The following is a 19,084-nucleotide window of genomic DNA, read 5'->3' as shown; positions in this document are numbered from 1 at the left end:
GGAGGATCAGGGGCTCGGTACGTAATGGTGTGGTATTAAATTCTAATTAGAGATGCAGGAATCAATGATAGGGAGGTTGGACAGCTCGGTCCCCCAGTGCCAGCCCAATAGACTGATGAGTTATTGTCATGTAAAAAGCGCCAGCAATAAGACCAACCGCTTTGCTATTGTCCAAGTGGAAAGAGCCAAGTTTATTATGAGGACTATATGCTCTAGAGACCTCAGGCAAGACATCTCATAGGAGGCTTTTTCATAAAACTAGGCTCTGCTGGTAGTAAGGAGGCCAGTTTCGAAGCAGGCGTTGAGCTGTGCACATCTCCCCACTCCAGGCACCTTCTCCATATCCATCTTTTATTTCATTTTTCCACTTGGCTGAGCCATCCAGAACCTTTTCAATGTATAAAATGGAATATTCTTACCTCAATTCCTCTGCCTACGAGTCCTGTATGGCTGGGATGGACACCTCGAGCCTGGCTTCAGCTTATGCTGACTTCAGTTCCTGCAGTCAAGCCAGTGGCTTCCAATATAACCCTATAAGGACCACTTTTGGGGCCACCTCGGGCTGCCCGTCCCTCACTCCAGGATCCTGCAGCCTCGGCACTCTTAGGGACCATCAGAGCAGTCCATACGCAGCAGGTAAGGACCTCCAGCTTTCTTAGCTTAGGAAGACGCCTTTCTGCTGGTATATAGGAAGCCTTGATTGCATTTGAAAATGGAAATGTGTTTAGTATTTACCAAACGAAATTTGCTTACACAAATGAAAGAATTTATCACGTTAGAAGCGATTGCAGGGAGGGGTAATTCACTTACAGGGTTACACTATCCTAGTCACACCCGAACCGCCAACAAAATTATCTTAAGCTGCCAAAATGATAGGCATAATTTATTTACTTTGCGATGAGACGTAAAGCTTAGAAAATAATTAAATAACAAAGAGTAAAGCTCATTACTGGCAGTGTCTTTAAAAAAAAAAAAAAGAACTCAGCAGTGGATCACACTTCTTCGCTTGGTCATTTTTATTAGGTTCGGGTTCGGGTTTTGGTTTTTGTTTCTGTTTTGGGAAATTTTCTGCAGCACTTTCTCCCCAACTTCTGAACACGATCAACTTTTCGGAGCTGAAAAGTTAGGAGAAACATGGAAGTGTTCAGTTTTTCCTCTTCGCTGTCTCCCTGATATTCCGCCCGCTGCTTCCTTCAGCGCTTTCCGCCTTTTCCCCTCATTTCCCACCCCCCACCCCTTCACAGCCTTCGCTTCTTCGCCTCTCAGGCGACTGGGTTCCAGTGGGCGGCCACTTTGCATTCACCCTAAGGCATTTACCCTGGAAAGAAAGTCGGCACGCCCGGAGCTTTTTTCACTCGGCCTCCTGTAAAAGCAATCGGCTGATTCTCCTTCGCACCCACCCCTCCCTCTCATTTCCCCCCGGACAGCTAGCTGGCTGCGCTTTTCTCCAGAGCCCTGGGGATAATTTCTCCACCTTCTCCCGGTATCCGCGAGCGGTCTGGGGGTGGATTGACCTGGAGGCCCTTTCCCGGACCGGCCGGGCGGCTCTTTCCCCCGGCCACCAGTTTTATTTTTTTCTCTCCGCTTCTTCCCCTCCAGTTCCTTACAAACTCTTTACGGACCACGGCGGGCTCAACGAAAAGAGAAAGCAGCGGCGGATCCGCACCACGTTTACCAGCGCGCAACTCAAGGAACTCGAAAGGGTTTTCGCGGAGACGCATTACCCGGACATCTACACTAGGGAAGAGCTCGCTCTGAAGATCGACCTCACAGAAGCGCGAGTGCAGGTACGTGGGCGCCCACCGCGGCCCGCGAGCGGGACGTCCCGGGATTCGCGTACCCCCCTGCTCCCCCAGGCTCAGGGACACCCACAGCCTGCCTCGTCACTGTTCTTAAGGATGCCTCCATTTTGGACCAAGCTTTCGCTCCAGGGAAGTAAAGCTGCCCCGAGGCCTAGCGTTGTAGACGCTTACTAAGAGCCTGGTGATCGAAACTGAATCGCGTGCGCCTAAATGCCCACGTCGTGCTCATAGATCAGAGCTCTAGCTAATTATCTATCTCCATTCCGTTACTCAGTTAGCGAGTTACACGGGAGGAGAGGCATCCGGGACCCTCTGACGCACGTGTGGGCGCATTTGAATTTCTCTACAGCCACAAGTGTCACTAGCTGGTTCCGTGTCGGAAGTGTTGATGCGCTTCCCCGAGTAGTGGTGATAGGCGAGGGATCACCGACCTCCTCCAACAGGAGGAAGTCAACCAAGTTCTGTTAGTGAGCTCCGTCCCAGACCGACGCGGGGGAGCCAGAGACGTACACGCGCTCCGGGGCTCGGCCTGTTCTCTTTGCTTCTGGCAGGATCCTGGTGGGCTTCCTGGCCTCGGCGCACTGTCCCCACATCTGACGTGCGCTTGGCTTGTCGGGAAAGATGGATCTCGCATCCAGGACCCAACCCGGCTCCTTTCAGAGATTAGTCTTTAACCTTTAGGACTTTTTGGGGTCAGATTACTAAATTCTGTGCAGCTTCCCTGAAGAAAGGGCAACTCAAAGTGGATACATTTCCCTAATTTTCAGCTCTCCTTTAGTCCTTATCTCCCCCCCCCCCAACCCAAAGCAGCCCACTTCACCAGGCCTTACAAGGGGAGGGGCCGAGTGGGAAGTCAGAGACAGACAATCTCTGGGGGAACAAGTCTTTGAGCATGATACACTGGCAGTACCAGAGTTCGGTTGGAAAAGGGGTATCGGTCTAACCTGCCTTTCTTCTCCCTCTGCCTCTTTCTCTATATTCCTTCTCCCTATTCTGCCCCACTCCACCACCACCATCACCTCTCTGTCTCTGTCTCTGTCCCGGTCTCTCCCCTTTCTCTTCTCTCATTTCCCTCCTCGCTCGCTATCTCCTTCCTTCCCTCGCCGTCTCGTCCCCCAGGTGTGGTTCCAGAACCGGCGGGCCAAATTCCGGAAGCAGGAGAGGGCGGCGGCGGCGGCCGCGGCCGCGGCCAAGAACGGCTCCTCCGGCAAGAAATCGGACGCGTCCCGGGACGACGAGAGCAAGGATGCCAAGAGCACGGACCCGGACAGCACGGGGGGCCCGGGGCCCAACCCTAACCCCACCCCGAGCTGCGGAGCCGGCGGCGGCGGCGGAGGAGGCCCCAGCCCCGCAGGTGCCCCGGGAGCGGCAGGGCCCGGGGGCCCGGGAGGCGAGCCCGGAAAGGCTGGCGCGGCAGCTGCGGCGGCTGCTGCGGCGGCTGCGGCGGCGGCAGCGGCGGCTGCTGCGGCGGGGGGGCTGGCTGCGGCGGGGGGACCGGGACAAGGCTGGGCCCCCGGGCCCGGCCCCATCACTTCCATCCCAGATTCTCTCGGGGGCCCCTTCGCCAGCGTCCTGTCCTCCCTCCAAAGACCCAACGGCGCCAAAGCCGCCTTAGTAAAGAGCAGCATGTTCTGATCTGGGACCCAGCGGCAGCTGCGAAAGCGAGCGGGCGAGCGAGGGTCCGGCGGGCGAGTGGGCGGGCCCAGGGCTATTGTGTTTGCTGCTGCCGCGGCTCTTTCACCTCGAGCCAAAAATGATCACGATAAGAATTATGAGAAAATGGCGTCCCCCCTTCTCCCCCGCCTCCTCCCCGAGCTTTCCCCAATAAAAAGGCAAACCTCGAAACTTTCCCGGGCCCGCACCTGCCGGGGGGCTGGGGTCGGGCAGGGCTGGGGCGGGGCCGGAGGAGCGGGAGGAGCGGCGCTGCGGGGACTCTCAGGGGGCTGTGTCTGTGTGTCCGTGTGTCTGGGGGGCGTGGGTGGATGTGTCTGTGTGGCCGGAGCGGGTTACAGGGAGAGACGGGGGGCCCGGAACCACCTCGGGGAGCGGCTGGAAACGAACAAGAACCCAAAAAACACACACCGAACGAAACCAAACCGACGGCGACAAAAGCCACGCGCGCAAAAAAAGAACCCAAACAGCGAAACTACTGGAAAAGAATTAGGGGACGGGAAAGGCGGCGGGAGGGGAAGGCTACTGTCTGAATTGGGCTGGGGTGCAGGTCTTAGACGCCCTCAGGAGAACGCGGGGCCCCGCGCTTCCCGCCGAAGGGGTAAAAGTAGCATCCTCCCGAGGGTCGAACTGGCTTGGTGACAGGCGGTCACTATCTATTCCTTGGGCTCCCGAATCTCGGGTCTGGAAAACGGGGTCATTTATTCCGAAGACATCAGGCGCCAGGCCAGGACTCTAAAGGTGTCAGGTTGCCCGCCACCTGGCCTGCTTGCCACGCTCCCCTGCGGGCCGCACCGCGCCCAGCGTCTCCGGTACCCTCCGCCACACTACTTCTCAAGCTACAAAACGAAACGCAAAACGAGCAGAACCAAACCCCGAATCTTCTCGGGCTTCCCAAGCTCGAAAATTGCCCTACAAACGATTTTAATGGCCTTTTCACCTGTAATATCCGCTAAAGTATTTTTTCCCCTGAGGGTGTTTCTTATTCTGCAGTCTCTCTCTTCTTTTTTCTTCCTCCCCCCCTCCCCAAAGTCCTCCTTTTCTCTTCCTTCTTCTCCACCAGCTTTTACTGAACTCTTAAAGCACTGATTTGATTTGATTTTTTTCCTTTGCAGTCCATGCAACTGACTGCAGAGAAATATACCGTGCAGGGAACAGTGCGCAAGGTCGCAGAGCCTGTTTGAATGTCCCTCTCCGGACTCACATCCTTTATGGTAGATGGGATGTATATTTATTATTACATTGTTCATGCAGTTTAGACCTACATCTGTTGGGATTTTTATTTTTCTTTTAAAAGGCACAAATATAGATATTAGTTGAATGTCGATGCTTTCACTTTTTCCGTGTCTTTCTACAACTGTGTTTCTGTGACTCAATTGTATAGTGTTAATATCAGTACGAGATCGTCTACTCTAGTTGACCGTATAATGTTTTCCCTCCTTGTAGTCTCTTTGGTGTGTCTTTAATGGAGTAATAAAGTTCTCCCGGGTTCCCTTCCTTTGCTTTAGAGAGACCATGGGATATATTTTTGTTATCAGTTGCATGTTTGTCTGGTTTCTTTTCTCCCTGTTGGAATACGTTTGTGAGCATAATTGTCATAAGTTATGTTCAGGAGCTACAGATTTATTTATATGTGGTTATAATGAATGCTTCTATTTAAAAGGGAAATATTTCTACATGTGCATATAGTTTTCCAAGAGTGTACCATTAACTTGATTGTTGATAATAAAAACAAAAACAAGTCTAGCAGCGGAGTCCTGCCTTTTTCTTTAAAAAACAAAAATTCTCATATAATATATGTAGGTTATATTGTAACACATTTAATATATATGGGATTGCTTATCATCTAGGGGAGGGAGTAGAAGGAGGGAGGGGAAAATTTGGAAAAGTGAATACAAGGGATAATGTAAAAAAAAAAGTAACCCATGCATATGTACTGTCAAAAAAATTATAATTATAAAATTAATAAATTATTTTTAAAAATCTTTTAAACAGATTAACACAGGATTAACATTTGAAAGTAGAAGAACAAAAATAACTGCCACATATGTGCTCGAAGGTTTGCTAAGTGCCTTACATACATTATCTCGAATCAGCAATACCTTAGTGCCTACATACACTTTTTGAGATCTAAACAATTTCTCATTTAAAAAATAGCAGTCAAGAGAAGCAATCAGGATCCTGCTAGTCTGTGCTAATTAATCATTGAGTAATAAAGGAAAAACTAATATACACAACATTATTCCTGCTTATATTTTTGATATTCATTCCTCTTTACCTGAAGCCCTGGATGATTGATTGATTATATCTGTGGTTCTTGGAGACTATAGGTACTTTGTAGGATCAACAGCCCAAGGAGCAGGTGCCTTTTGGGCAATGAATGAGGATGGTTCATTTCATCCCCAGCGCCCTTCAGGAAATAAGCATATCTGGAATAGAAGAGCTCTTTCCCTTGAGTTCCTCCTACATCCCCAAAACCTAGTAGACCCAACAGCAACAGGAAAAAATAATTAAGCTTCTTTTCCCCAGATATGGAATCGAAAAATAGAGGGAGAGTTCTGTGGCAGTTTCTCTTTGCTCCAAGGATATGTAATGAACAAGAATTGAAACAATGAAGGAAAGAATAACTAAAAAAGAGAACCACTGGATTAGAGCTAGAAACTGAGAAGGAGACCAGGGGATGGGGCCAAAAGGACTTCATCTGAGTAGGGTTAAAAAAAAAAATCCACCCTAGTTTTGTCACCAGCCAGGGTCAGGTTTCCACCAGCTCATTAACATCCCTCTTAAAAATGAAACCAGTGGTTAACCATTTAAAAAAAAAAAAGTGAAAAGGACTAATTACCATAATTGGAACAAGCCTGGAAGAGGCGAAAGGACCCAGTCTTATCCTAAGGGTTGAATTGGCTTTGTGACATCTGGTAGCTATCTGTTCCTTTGGCTTCAGTATCTCTGGTCTGGAAAATGATGTAATTCTATTTAGAATCAGTCCCCGCACTTCCAACCTTGATCCTGGTCTTAATAAATAATAACAATGATAAGTATTTCATTTTCATGTCTCTAGTTTGTGCTTCAATTTTGCAAAGGGATTTTTTTAAAAGAAAAGAAAAACTCTTTAGATGTCTTTAAAAGTCAGTAAACCCTCCAGAAGAACAGTATTGTCTATAGACAATGGCTTTAATTGTTCTGGGCTGAAATTCCAGAGCCTCCCAGATCACTGAGACCCCAGCGCTTGACTATAAATACAACTTTGAGGGTCAGGAAGAGGCAAAGAGGGAAGGAATTTGTGGACAAAAAAGAAAGTTCCAGGTCAGGTATCCCTGGCATCCAGACCAAAGGCCCTGAGGGCCACCAGAGGGATTAGGAAGTGACTGGGTTTTGCTAGCAGATCAACTGGAATTGGCGTCTAGGAAAAAGGGGGAAAGAAAGAGAAACAAGAGAAAGAATGGATGGAGGAATGGTCAATAAAAAGTTCCACTTAGTGAAGGGATGAATATGAATGACTAGATATTGTCTCAAGTGTTTCTGAGAAGCCTCAGGATCATAATTTACCTCCATCAGACTTTGACATTCTTGTCCTCCGCCCTTCTATCCCTCCAAAAAAAAAATTCCCTTAATTTGGAGATTGCTAAAGAAAAAGATGCTGTTAGAAAGCATCTTCTCTGCCATATAAGAAAATCAAGAGAATTCTGTACTACAGTTATGAGAAAGACATTCTCTTGGGCAGGGAATTGCAATATGTGTTTATATGATATATTCTCTCCCCCTTTCCCTTAAGAAATATTCTGGGTTATTTATTTATTGTCTCTGTCACCTCTGTTTTTCTTATTGAGCAGCAAAACAAAGAGCTAGTTTAAAACCTGAAATTAATAACTAAAACCAAAAGTAATGTCCTGACTAAGTGGAAGGCAATGTGTAATATAGAGGTACCCCATTGGAAATATGGAGATGTGGATCATAGTTGCTGTTCTGCCCTTTTGTAGCTGTGTCACCTTGGGTAAGTGACTCAATCTCTCTGGGATGCAGTGTCCTCAAATGCTAAATGAGCTGTTTGGCCCTCAAGCTCCCCGAAGTCCTTCCAGCTCTGAAATTCTATGTTTTTCTATTGTGTTATCTAGTGGCAGGACATTGTGTCTCTCCATCATCTGCTGGAGCTCTTCACAGTGTGAACAAGCTCACTTTCACTTTTCCTCTCCTTTGAAATTTCCATTTTGGCTCATCAAGGCATCCCTTTTCCTGGCAACTTCAGGACCACATGTGACTTCACAAAAGCAGCAAGATCTGCTGCCAGGGGGCTATCTTGAAGCCAAATCTTCATCAATATGGTAAGCCGCAGGAAGACTGAGAGTGGCTCCTGAGAGCTGATAACTGAGGCAACAGGAGATTATTGAAACGAGGAGAAATCACGACCTGGGTTCTTGCCTGTGGAAATCTTAGATTTTAAAAAATTCAATTAAAATGTCTAATAAATACCTATTATGTACAGAGTATCCTGATAGAAGCTTATAAATTACCCAGATAAACAGCATATAGTCCTTGCTTGCAAGGAACTTATACTCTTATAGTCAAGGAAATGAGTATAAGATTCAGATTTTCCTTGCAAATACTCAAGGAAAATAAGATGAATATACAAATACCTTTAATATAAATTGAGCATGTGAGATATGTTAAATAAATACAAGGTATAATTTAAAGTCTATTGAAGGAAACTCAATTTTGGACAGCAGTAATATAGAAACATCCAGGGGGTTCTGTAGATGGGATGTTGAATTCAAATCCTTCATGAGACATTTACTTTGCTGGGCATTGCCTCAATCAAACTGAGACTTGTTAAAAACATTAGTTTAGAGTGTGGACTACAAAATAGCATTCTCACTCTGTTGTTGTTTACCTACATTCTGTTTTCTTTCCCAATTTTTTCCCTTTCTTGATCGGATTTTTCTTGTGCAGCAAGATAACTGTATAAATATGTATACATATATTAGATTTAACATATTTAACATTATTGTTAACCTGTCATCTAGCGGACGGAGTTGGGGGAAGAAGGGGATAATTTGGAACAGAAGGTTTTGCAAGGGTCAGTATTGAAAAATTACCCATGCATATGTTTTGTAAATAAAAAGCTCTAATAAAAACAAATTTTAAAAGTCATATTAGTTTAAGGAGGCTTTCCACTGCAATAAGGGCCGTCTCCTGATCTATATCTTGCCATTGCACCCAGATACCCTGGAGGAGAAAGTGAGAATGGTGACTTTGCTCAGCTCTTCCTCACTTAAATCCAATTCACTTGCATGTCATGGCATCTTTTCCCTGATGTCATCATGGTCTTCTATGAGAACGAAGGACAAACAACTTTGCTGTGTGAGCCTGAGCAAGTTTTGTTTTTTTTTAAAACCTTATTTAGTTTCAGTTTCTGCATCTCTTAAAAGAAGGTAATAATAGCTTTTAAACCCCAGAGTTCTTGTGAGAATACAATTAAATAACACATGTAAAGCACTGTTATTGTTGTTGTTTTGCCAGTGTTATTGCCGTTTTATTTTTTTTAAGGCTTCATGAAAGAGGTGGTATTAAGATTTGATAGATAGGTAATTTAAAATATTAAATATAATCATGGACATTCCAGCTATAGGGCTTGACATGATGAAAGGTACAATTTTAAGAATCTTGGACATAGTCAAGACATTTGGAAAGTACTCTTTAGTGCAACATCGGACAGAAGAGATAGATCTATTCAACTAGATCAGGTAAAGGATAAAGTTAAAGATCCTTGCTGAGATGGGGCCCAGGAAAACTGAGATGAGATGAGATTATCTAGTTGTCAGTTTGACAGATGGTCCAGAAAAGTAGCATTGGGAGGATCCAGAAGAATGTGGAACTTAAGGCTAGCCAATGAATTGCAGAAATGTGGAAAGAAAAGTTTCTGAAAATGAACAGAGCTGGAGACCTTGGCAAGCACCTTAATTTCTCTGGCCTCAGTTTCCTCACTTGTAAAATGAGCAGTTTGGAACAGATGACCTTTACATTTCTTTCCCTCTCTCAACTATGACTTTCCGACAGAGTCGACTTTACAAAGAGCCTGAAGAATGCATGAGATGTTTGGAAAGGGCCATAAAAGGGGAGACGTGATGAAGAAACTTGTGAGCAAGAGTCAGGACAGCAGTCTGGAACATGAAGTACAGATCAGAACTCAGCAGGGTGTGGTGAGCATGTTTTCTGTATGGTAACATATTTATGTCTCTCAGCCTTTTCCCGGTAAGTGAACCAGACAGGGAGTAGCCGGGGGCATAGGACATGAAATGGAGAGCATTTACGTTTATGAAGTGAAGACTGTGAGAATAGATGTCAATATAGATGCTCATATATCATAGTCCTGACAGTTGCGATGGCAGAAGCATTAAGGTTTTCAAACAGTCCTGCCTTTCCTGTCTTTGGGTCCAGGTCCATTTCTGGACCTTTCCTAATATAAGGAGGTAGAGAAGGGGTGATGGCTAAGGCTTGGTCATAAGAATATTGTAGATTTTTAATAGAAAGGGCAAAGTGCAGAGTTCTATGGACTCCTTGGGCAAACAGCCACCATCTGGATCTAAACTATTTCTATGCAATAGCACCATTTCTAAGAGAATCTGTCACCTTGGTCTCAGTTTATTTTAACTAAAGGACCCAAGCAATTGTGAATGATGAGGAGTTCCAGCTCCAGTGGGTTCCCTGTTTAGGACACTGACATGTCCAGCTTCCATGACTGTCTAAGTTGTTTAAAATAAAAATGAATGCCTTCCATCTCTTGGAATCCCAGTTTCCTGACACCAGGTCCTGAATCCCCCTCAAGGATTTCTTCTAACAATACTAACAACTTGATGTTAGTTGTTTAAATTACCCATGTTATTTTCTAAATATTTTCTGTTTCATTATCTGTATACAAGATGCATTCCTCCCAAGGAAGGGTGACCAGAGGAGAACTAGAGATCATGGATCACAAAATAGGAATTTTTGATTACATCAAATTAAGAAGCTTTTGTACAAACAAAACTAATGCAAGCAAGATTAGAAGGGAAGTAACAGATTGGGAAAACATTTTTACAGTTAAAGGTTCTGATAAAGGCCTCATCTCCAAAATTGACTCTAATTTATAAGAAATCAAGCTCCAGTTGATAAATGGTCAAAGGATATGAACAGACAATTTTCAGATGATGAAATTGAAACTATTTCCACTCATATGAAAGTGTGCCAAATCACTACTGATCAGAGAAATGCAAATTAAGACCACTCTGAGATACCACTACACACCTGTCAGATTGGCTAAGATGACAGGAACAAATAATGATGAATATTGGAGGGGATGTGGGAAAACTGGGACACTGATACATTGTTGGTGGAGTTGTGAAAGAATCCAACCATTCTGGAGAGCAATTTGGAACTATGCCCAAAAAGTTATCAAACTGTGCATGCCCTTTGACCCAGCAGTACTACTACTGGGCTTATATCCCAAAGAAATACTAAAGAGCGGAAAGAGACCTATATGTGCCAAAATGTTTGTGGCAGCTCTTTTTGTTGTATCTAGAAACTGGAAGATGAATGGATGTCCATCAGTTGGAGAATGGTTGGGTAAATTATGGTTTATGAAGGTTATGGAATATTATTGCTCTGTAAGAAATGACCAACAGGAGGAATACAGAGAGGCTTGGAGAGACATCAACTGATGCTGAGTGAAATGAGCAGAACCAGAAGATCATTATACAATTCAACAACAATACTGTATGAGGATGTATTCTGATGGAAGTGGATATCTTCAACATAGAGAAGAGCTAATCCAATTCCAATTGATTAATGATGGACAGAATCAGCTACACCCAGAGAAGGAACACTGGGAAATGAGTGTAAACTGTTAGCATTTTTTTTGTTTTTCTCTGCAGGATATTTTTACCTTCCGAATCCAATTCTTCCTTTGCAACAACAACACAAAATTCGGTTCTGCACATATATACTGTACCTAGGATATACTATAACATATTTAATATGTATGGGAATGCCTGCCATCTAGGGGAGGGGGTGGAGGGAAGTAGGGGAAAAATTCGGAACAGAAGGAGTACAAGGGATAATGTTGTAAAAAAATTACCTATGCATATGTACTGTCAAAAAAAAGTTATAATTATAAAATGAATTAAAAAAAAAAAAAGATGCATCCCTCCCGATAGAAGAAAAGCCCCTTGAGGACAGGGGCCATTCGTTTTGCCCTTGTCTAGGAGATTGCTTTAACCAGAAGGTACGTAGTAAAGGGTCATTCAACTGTATTAAATTGAAGAATAAATAAGCCTCTCTCTGACTCTCTGACTCAGGAAACAAAAATTCAAGAACAAAGTCTCTAAAATAAAAACAAAGTTTAAAAGGCCAGTCTCTCAGATTTATCAGCTGCAGGGAGGAGGCAGTCAGGAAACAAAAGAGTAGGGATGATTCAGCTGTCTTAACAGACCATTTTTAAAAGGTTAGGGAGGGAGAAAAAAACCACTTGATTCAGTTGACTGGCACCATTTTGATCAGAGGCTGTCTCTGTTTCAGTCATTAGAATGTCTCAGGGCCAACTGTTTCCACAATATTTTTAAGCTTCCAAATTGCTCCTTTTACATCTTATATTAAAGCTTTTTTTTTTTTTTTTTTTTTTTTTTTTTTTTTTTTTTTAAATCAGAGTCACTTCTGAATTTCCTTCCTCATCCACCCCCACACTGTGAGCCTTCCCTCCTAACAAAGAACAATAAGCAAAATCAACCATTTTAGCAACTATGTCTGTCAAGGTTTGCAATACTCTATAGCTGTGATTGCCCATTTCTCCAAATAAAGAAGAGAGATGCATTTTCTCATTTCTTCTCAAGAGATTCAAGATCAGTCATTAAAATCACAACTAGGAGAACCTCTCCTCCGTGTTTATATTATTACAGTAATGTATCTTGCTTTTCTGGTCAATCAAACAATAAGCTTTTATGAAGTACCAGGGATGTGTCCCCTAGCTGGGCACTGAGAATACAAAGAAAAAAGTTCCTACCCTTAAGGAGTTTATATTTCACTGGGAGACAATGTGTATACTTATAAATATAGTATATAAAAACAAATAATTTTTGTGAGAATGCATCAGCAATTGGAGAGATGAGGAAAGGTCTCATGTTGGACAGAACACTTGAGTTGGGTTTTGATGAAAACCAAGAATTCCAAGGTGAGACGGAGGAAGGAATATTTTCCAAGCTTAGGGGACAGCAGGAGCAAAAGTGTAAAGATGGCAGGATGGGACATTGGTCATGAGTAACAACAGCCAGAAACCTCATTTGGCTGGATTATGGAGTACCTGAAGAGGAATATTATGAAAAAAGCTTTGAAAGGCTATTCAAGGCTCAGTGACAAACAGAAAAGTCTGCTAGATATTATAGGGAGACCTGGGCATTTACCAAGTTCCGGAGTGACATGAGCAAACCTATTCTAAAGGAGTATCATTTTGGCAGCTATGGATGGAGGATAGATTGACAGAGGAGAAACCTGAAGCAGGGAGATAACTTAGATGTTGGAATAGAATGGGCAAGAGGACCTGAACTAAGTGGTGGCAAAGAAGGGGACGAATGCAAGAGATACTACAGAGGTAGAATCCACATGAGTTCATAACTGGCTACGGGAAGAAAAGAGAGGGAAAAATCAAGGATCAATTTGTACCTTTCCATGTTTCTCTGATTTTATTATTGGTACAATGAGATTCTACATTTATGTGCCATAATTTGTTTTGCCATCCCTCCAGTCAATCTCCAGTTGCTCATCATTTCTGGGCTTTTTCATCACCAGAAGGAATATTGTTATGAATGGTTTATTTTGTAGAGGGACCTTTCTGTCATTAACCTCCTTGGGATTCCAAGAGGTAGCGGTAAGTAAGAGAACCATTCCACATGTAGTAGACCCAAAGGAATGGCTTTGAAATGTAGGAGTTATTCATCTTTTTTTGTGTATGTGTCATGGTTCTTATCAGCACGAAGTTTGATGAAATCTATAGACTCTTTCTTAGGATATTTTAAAGGCATACAATAATGTTGGTGACATTAAAAAGGAAACCAATTCTATTGAAATAGTTATCAAATTATAAAGTTTAAAAAATAATTTCACAGACCTGAGGTTAAGAAACTCTCCTCTAAAGGAATTTTTGTCTCTGTGACAGTCAAAAAATGGCTCTCTGCTCATTTTGGGGAGCTTCCTATTGTCTTTCACATTACACCCTAGAGATGGCTCTCTATTTTCTCCTACTCACAAAGAGCTCTGACTTGACTAATTCATTAGTAGAATGTAAAAAGAACACTATTAGTTCTTGGGAAAAGTGGATCAAACAGCTCTCTGTCTCTCTTTCCTTCTCTCTGTATATGTGCATCACATTATGTGTATATATATACATATATATCTATATATATATATATATATATATATACACACATGTACATATATATATATATATTAGCAACTATATTTAGCAATTTTTAAAATAAAGAAATGTGAACTCCATTCAACCAGCTAGGGTCAGTCTTTTAGCCTTCAGTTTATAGACTATCAACTATAAATGGCAATCAACTCTCACTCAGGGTCATTCAGGGAGGGTCCTAATATGATTGGCACAATGACAGAGCCTGGGGTTAGGAATTAGAATTATTCTGTTCTCCACCTTTCACCCAACCAGTTCCCTGAGGTTATGCTTCAACCTCAGCATCATGCTAGAAAGAGGAAAGGAAGTATGATATTAGGAACAAATGACCCCATTCATTGCAGTTCTATAGCCATCGCAGCTTCATTTTGTATAAATTTGATTTCTTGGTCTTGCTTAAGGCAGAATAACAATGATAACAACAATAACAATAATGAGAGTCCAGGAAAAAAACACTGTAAAATGTTATCTTTTTTTCTTAACTAACTATACATCTCTAGAGAATATTAGAATAAGTGTTCCAATAAAAATTTAAAAGAAAAATTAATATTTGAAGTATCTAACAACTCACTCCATATTTTAAAAAAGTAATGTCCAATATTGTTTTAAGAAGTTTGAAGTTTTGAATTATTCAGCTCATTTCAAAAGCTACTAAAATGACCTCATCAGAGAACAATTACACATAGAAAAATATCTTTAACCCCTATTTCACCACATATAGCATTCATTATATAAGTGTAAGGTCCACAAGCCAAATCTTAAGTGGTTCCCTCTGGCACTTGGATGAAATACAAAATCCTCTATATTTCATTTGAATCCATTCATAACCGAGCTCTAGTATAAACCCAATTTAATTTCAGTGTAACCCTCCTACTTTTTCCAAAAGCATTGCATCGTTTTCCCCTTCTCTCAGTCTCCCTTCCACTTTCTCTTCCCAAACTTTTTATTGCACCTCCAGAATCTGTGAGTTTAACACGGGCTATCTCCTTTGCATAGAAGACATTCTCACTTCTAAGATGGAAAGCTGTTAAACTTAGAATAAGAAAGACATGGAAGAATGACAAATCTCATCTCTGGCACTTATTAGTTCTGCGATAATAACAACCACAATAATAATGAGAGCTAAGGAAAAAATTGTAAAAATGCAACTTTTTTTCTTAATCAGTGATGTATAGCTAAAGAATATTAGATTAAATTAATAAAAATTTAGAAGAAAAAAACAATTACAATTTAGATTGTAAACCACTTGAAGGAAAGGATTGACTTTTTGTTTTATTTTGTTTTGGATTTTTTTGCCTTTTTTTTCCTATCTCCCCAGTACTTAGCACAGTATCTGGCACATAGTAGGTATTCAATGTGTCGTAATTGAGAATCAAACAGGCAGTAGTTATGAGAGTTGGGATTTGATCCATGTCTTCTGGATGCAGAAGCTCTTTCCATGGTTCTTGTCCTCAAGTTTTTTTTTTTTTTTTTGATAAACCCACAATTTAGTAAATGACCATGATGGAGAAATCATTGTGAAAGCATAGGCTCAGACAGGAGAAAATCAGGAGCAGGTAGCGCTCTTGTTTATTCTCTCATTTGGCAAAGTCACACCATTCTCAGTCACAGAGATGGGAGAAGTAATTTGCTTCTATGTTAAATTCACCCATGCCATTAATCTAGATTCTTCAGAGGACCATCAAACAAGGCATGACAAAAGGCAGACAATCTTCCCTGGAAGGAGAACCACTCTTTCCTCTTCATGTGACTCAAGGGCGTCTCAAGGACATATTCTAGCTATGTGACCCCAGGCAAGTCACTTTACTCTGTTTTCCTCAGTTTCCTCTTCTGTAAATGCACTGAAAAAGGAAATGGCAACCACATCGGTATCCTTGCCAAGAAACTCCAAATGGGATCATGAAAAATTAGACCCTACTGAAACTGACTGAACAGCAATCGGGACATGTATACACATTTCATGATGGCATATCATACTAATAAGTGTTTTTTTTTTTAATTTTATTAATTTTATAATTATACATTTTTTGACAGTATATATGCAAGAGTAATTTTTCCAGATTTTCCCCTCCCTCCCTCTACTCCTTCCCCTAGATGACAGGCAGTCTCATACATTTTACATATGTTACAGTATATCCTAGATACAATATATGTGTGTAAATCCAGTTTTCTTGTTGCACGTTAAGTATTGGATTCCAAAGGTATAAGTAAGCTGGGTAGATAGACAGTAGTGCTAACAGTTTACATTCACTTCCCAGTGTTCCGTCTCTGGGTGTAGCTGTTTCTGTCCATCATTGATCAACTGGAAGTGAGTTGGATCTTCTTTATGTTGAAGATTTCCACTTCCATCAGAATACATCCTCATACAGTATCATTGTTGAAGTGTATAATGATCTTCTGGTTCTGCTCATTTCACTCAGCAACAGTTGATTTAAGTCTCTCCAGGCCTCTCTGTATTCCTCCTGCTGGTCATTTCTTACAGAACAATAATATTCCATAACATTCATATACCATAATTTACCCAACCATTCTCCAACTGATGGACATCCATTCATCTTCCAGTTTCTAGCTACTACAAAAAGGGCTGCCACAAGTATTTTGGCACATACAGGTCCCTTTCCCTTCTTTAGGATTATCCTTGGGATATAAGCCCAGTAGTAGCACTGTTGGATCAAAGGGTATGCACATTTTGATAACTTTTTGGGCATAGTTCCAAATTGCTCTCCAGAATGGCTGGATTCTTTCACAACTCCACCAACAATGCATCAGTGTCCCAGTTTTCCCACATCCCCTCCAACATTCATCATTATTTGTTCCTGTCATCTTAGCCAATCTGACAGGTGTGTAGTTGTATCTCAGAGTTGTCTTAATTTGCATTTCTCTGATCAGTAGTGATTTGGAACACTCTTTCATATGAGTGGATATAGTTTCAATTTCTTCCTCTGAAAATTGTCTGTTCATATCCTTTGACCATTTATCAATTGGAGAATGGTTTGGTTTCCTATAAATCAGGGTCAGTTCTCTATATATTTTGGAAATGAGACCTTTATCAGAACCTTTAACTATAAAAATATTTTCCCAATTTGTTACTTCCCTTCTAATCTTGTTTGCATTAGTATTGTTTGTACAGAAACTTTTTAGTTTGATGTAATCAAAATCTTCTATTTTGTGATCAATAATGGTCTCTAGTTCTCCTCTGGTCATAAATTCCTTCCTCCTCCACAGGTCTGAGAGGTAGACCATCCTCTGTTCCTCTAATCTAATAAATGTTTTTTTTTAAATATAGAAAAATAATTATTTGATTGCATGATTTGTTATTATATTTGATATGCCAAACTGTCAAATGAATGCCAGCAGAATGAATTGCCTCTTAAGGCTTGGGCACATATGGCAGAAACCCATGTCTGTGCCATTGAGAGGTTAAGGGATCTTCAAGGATCACATAAGGGTGTTTGTCAAAGTTGATACTTAAACCAAGTTCTTTCTTCACCAGAGGTTAGCTCTATTCCTTACCTTGGTTTAAGTATCCACACAGACATGGGTTTCTTTCATATGTGCCCAAGAGTTATTTAAGTCTGTGTTTTAAGAAAAGCTTAGTTGTTGATGTTTCCGGTTAACTTTACTTCTTTTGTTTCTCTAGTATCATGAACAAAAATAATGTCCTTTATGGTAAGATAATTTAAATAATCTTAAGGCAATTCATTCTTTTGGCATTCCTATTCATTCTTCAGTGTAGGGAGTTTCCCAGAGATGCCACTTTTCTTAAGAAGGGAGATAAGGGGGCAACTAGGTGGCGCAGCCCCTGAATTCAGGAGGACCTGAGTTCAAATCTGGTCTGAGACACTTAACACTTCTTAGCTGAGTGACCCTGGACAAGTCATTTGACCCCAATTGTCTCAGAAAAAAAAAAAAAAGAATGGAGATAAGCCAATGTTCTGCAATAGTTCTCCGTATAGAACAAAGGAAGGGATGAGCGGAGTAATTTTATAGCATTTATATTCAGAATTTTTAAGAGACAGATATTTCTTGATTATTTTTTCTCTGAGGAGCTTCCTACATTGAAGAAAGCACAGGTTAGCATTAAAAATGAATGATATAGAATACCAGTAATTTATACATACAGGTTTTAAAATTCATATATTTAGAGAATTTTTAAAATTATTATGAATATTAAATCCATATATTTATAATTCATATACAATTTAAATCAATATATTTTATCTATCTGTTTAAAAGAGAGATATTCTATATATCTATGCCCGCAGTAGACATGAACCAATGACTCCTGACCAAGGACAGTGTTTTTGGGAAAACACAGATTGCATGAATATTTTGAGCCCCCACTGGTGGGATTGAAGAGCGGGGAGAAAGAGCACCTTGTGCTGCTCACGGTAGAGCTTCAGCAGGCTCCCTCCTGACTGATTCTATTTAAGCCAGCATGACTGAATGACAGAGATACCCTCAGCCAGGACTCAGCACTCAGCACAAGCCAAAGGAAGGATGAGGATTGAGTTTCATTTGAGAAAAGCTAATAATAGAAGCTTTGTAAAGTACTTTGCATATATTATTTTGTTTGATCCTTACAATAATTCTTTGAAGTAGTTATTAATTATCATGGGTACTTAACAGATGAAGAAATTAAGACTTAGGGAAGATGTGATTTGCCCAGAGTCACACAGCTAGTCAGTGTCTGAGGGAGGATTTGAATTCAGGTTTTCTCACTCCAAATCCAGTGGTTCTTTGGACTAGTTGTCACTACAAACCCATGCTTTGTCCAGTTAGCTACTTTCTCTCCATGCTTGGATGCTCTCCTGGGAGAGGAACAACTCATCAGTCCCTAGTGGGTATGTTTCCTTCCATCTCATATAAATTATTTGAATCAATGCTACAATAGGCAACTGGGACGGAAGCACCCATCCTGAAACTCAGGCTAGTTTTGGAAATTCAGCCTCCTGGGATTGAGTATGACTTTAGCTTCTGTTCAAATCATAGAATCAGAGAAAGGGAACTTAGGAGTCCCCAAATACAACTCCCTCATTTGATAGGGAGAGGAAATGATTTCTCCCAAGTTCATACTGATAAAGAAGTATCAGGGACATGAATTAAGCCCAAGTTTTCTTGACTCCAAATCAAACATGTGATACAAACATCACTTTTCCAAGCCATAAATGCAATG

At 41.5% G+C, this 19,084-nt stretch overlaps 1 protein-coding gene across 1 annotated transcript; it reads left to right on the top strand.

Moving 5' to 3' along the window:
* The first annotated feature begins 395 nt into the window (after positions 1 to 395).
* On the top strand, positions 396 to 3,656 carry PHOX2B (paired like homeobox 2B). Its single transcript, XM_074275106.1, has 3 exons — positions 396 to 636; positions 1,600 to 1,787; positions 2,922 to 3,656. Exons 1-3 carry the CDS (start codon positions 396 to 398, stop codon positions 3,435 to 3,437), a joined length of 945 nt encoding a protein of 314 aa, XP_074131207.1. The 3' UTR covers positions 3,438 to 3,656.
* The last annotated feature ends 15,428 nt before the right edge of the window (positions 3,657 to 19,084 follow it).

The sequence above is a fragment of the Sminthopsis crassicaudata genome, chromosome 6 (genome assembly GCF_048593235.1).
Source record: "Sminthopsis crassicaudata isolate SCR6 chromosome 6, ASM4859323v1, whole genome shotgun sequence".
NCBI lineage: Eukaryota > Metazoa > Chordata > Mammalia > Dasyuromorphia > Dasyuridae > Sminthopsis > Sminthopsis crassicaudata.
Note: the sequence above shows the minus strand (reverse complement) of the source record. Positions and strands in the feature narration are given on the sequence as shown.

Coding starts and splice junctions, on each gene's coding strand:
- PHOX2B (XM_074275106.1), top strand. CDS start 396: ATGTATAAAATGGAATATTCTTACCTCAATTCCTCTGCCTACGAGTCC. Junction 637..1,599: donor GAGCAGTCCATACGCAGCAG/GTAAGGACCTCC, acceptor CTTCCCCTCCAG/TTCCTTACAAACTCTTTACG. Junction 1,788..2,921: donor TCACAGAAGCGCGAGTGCAG/GTACGTGGGCGC, acceptor CTCGTCCCCCAG/GTGTGGTTCCAGAACCGGCG.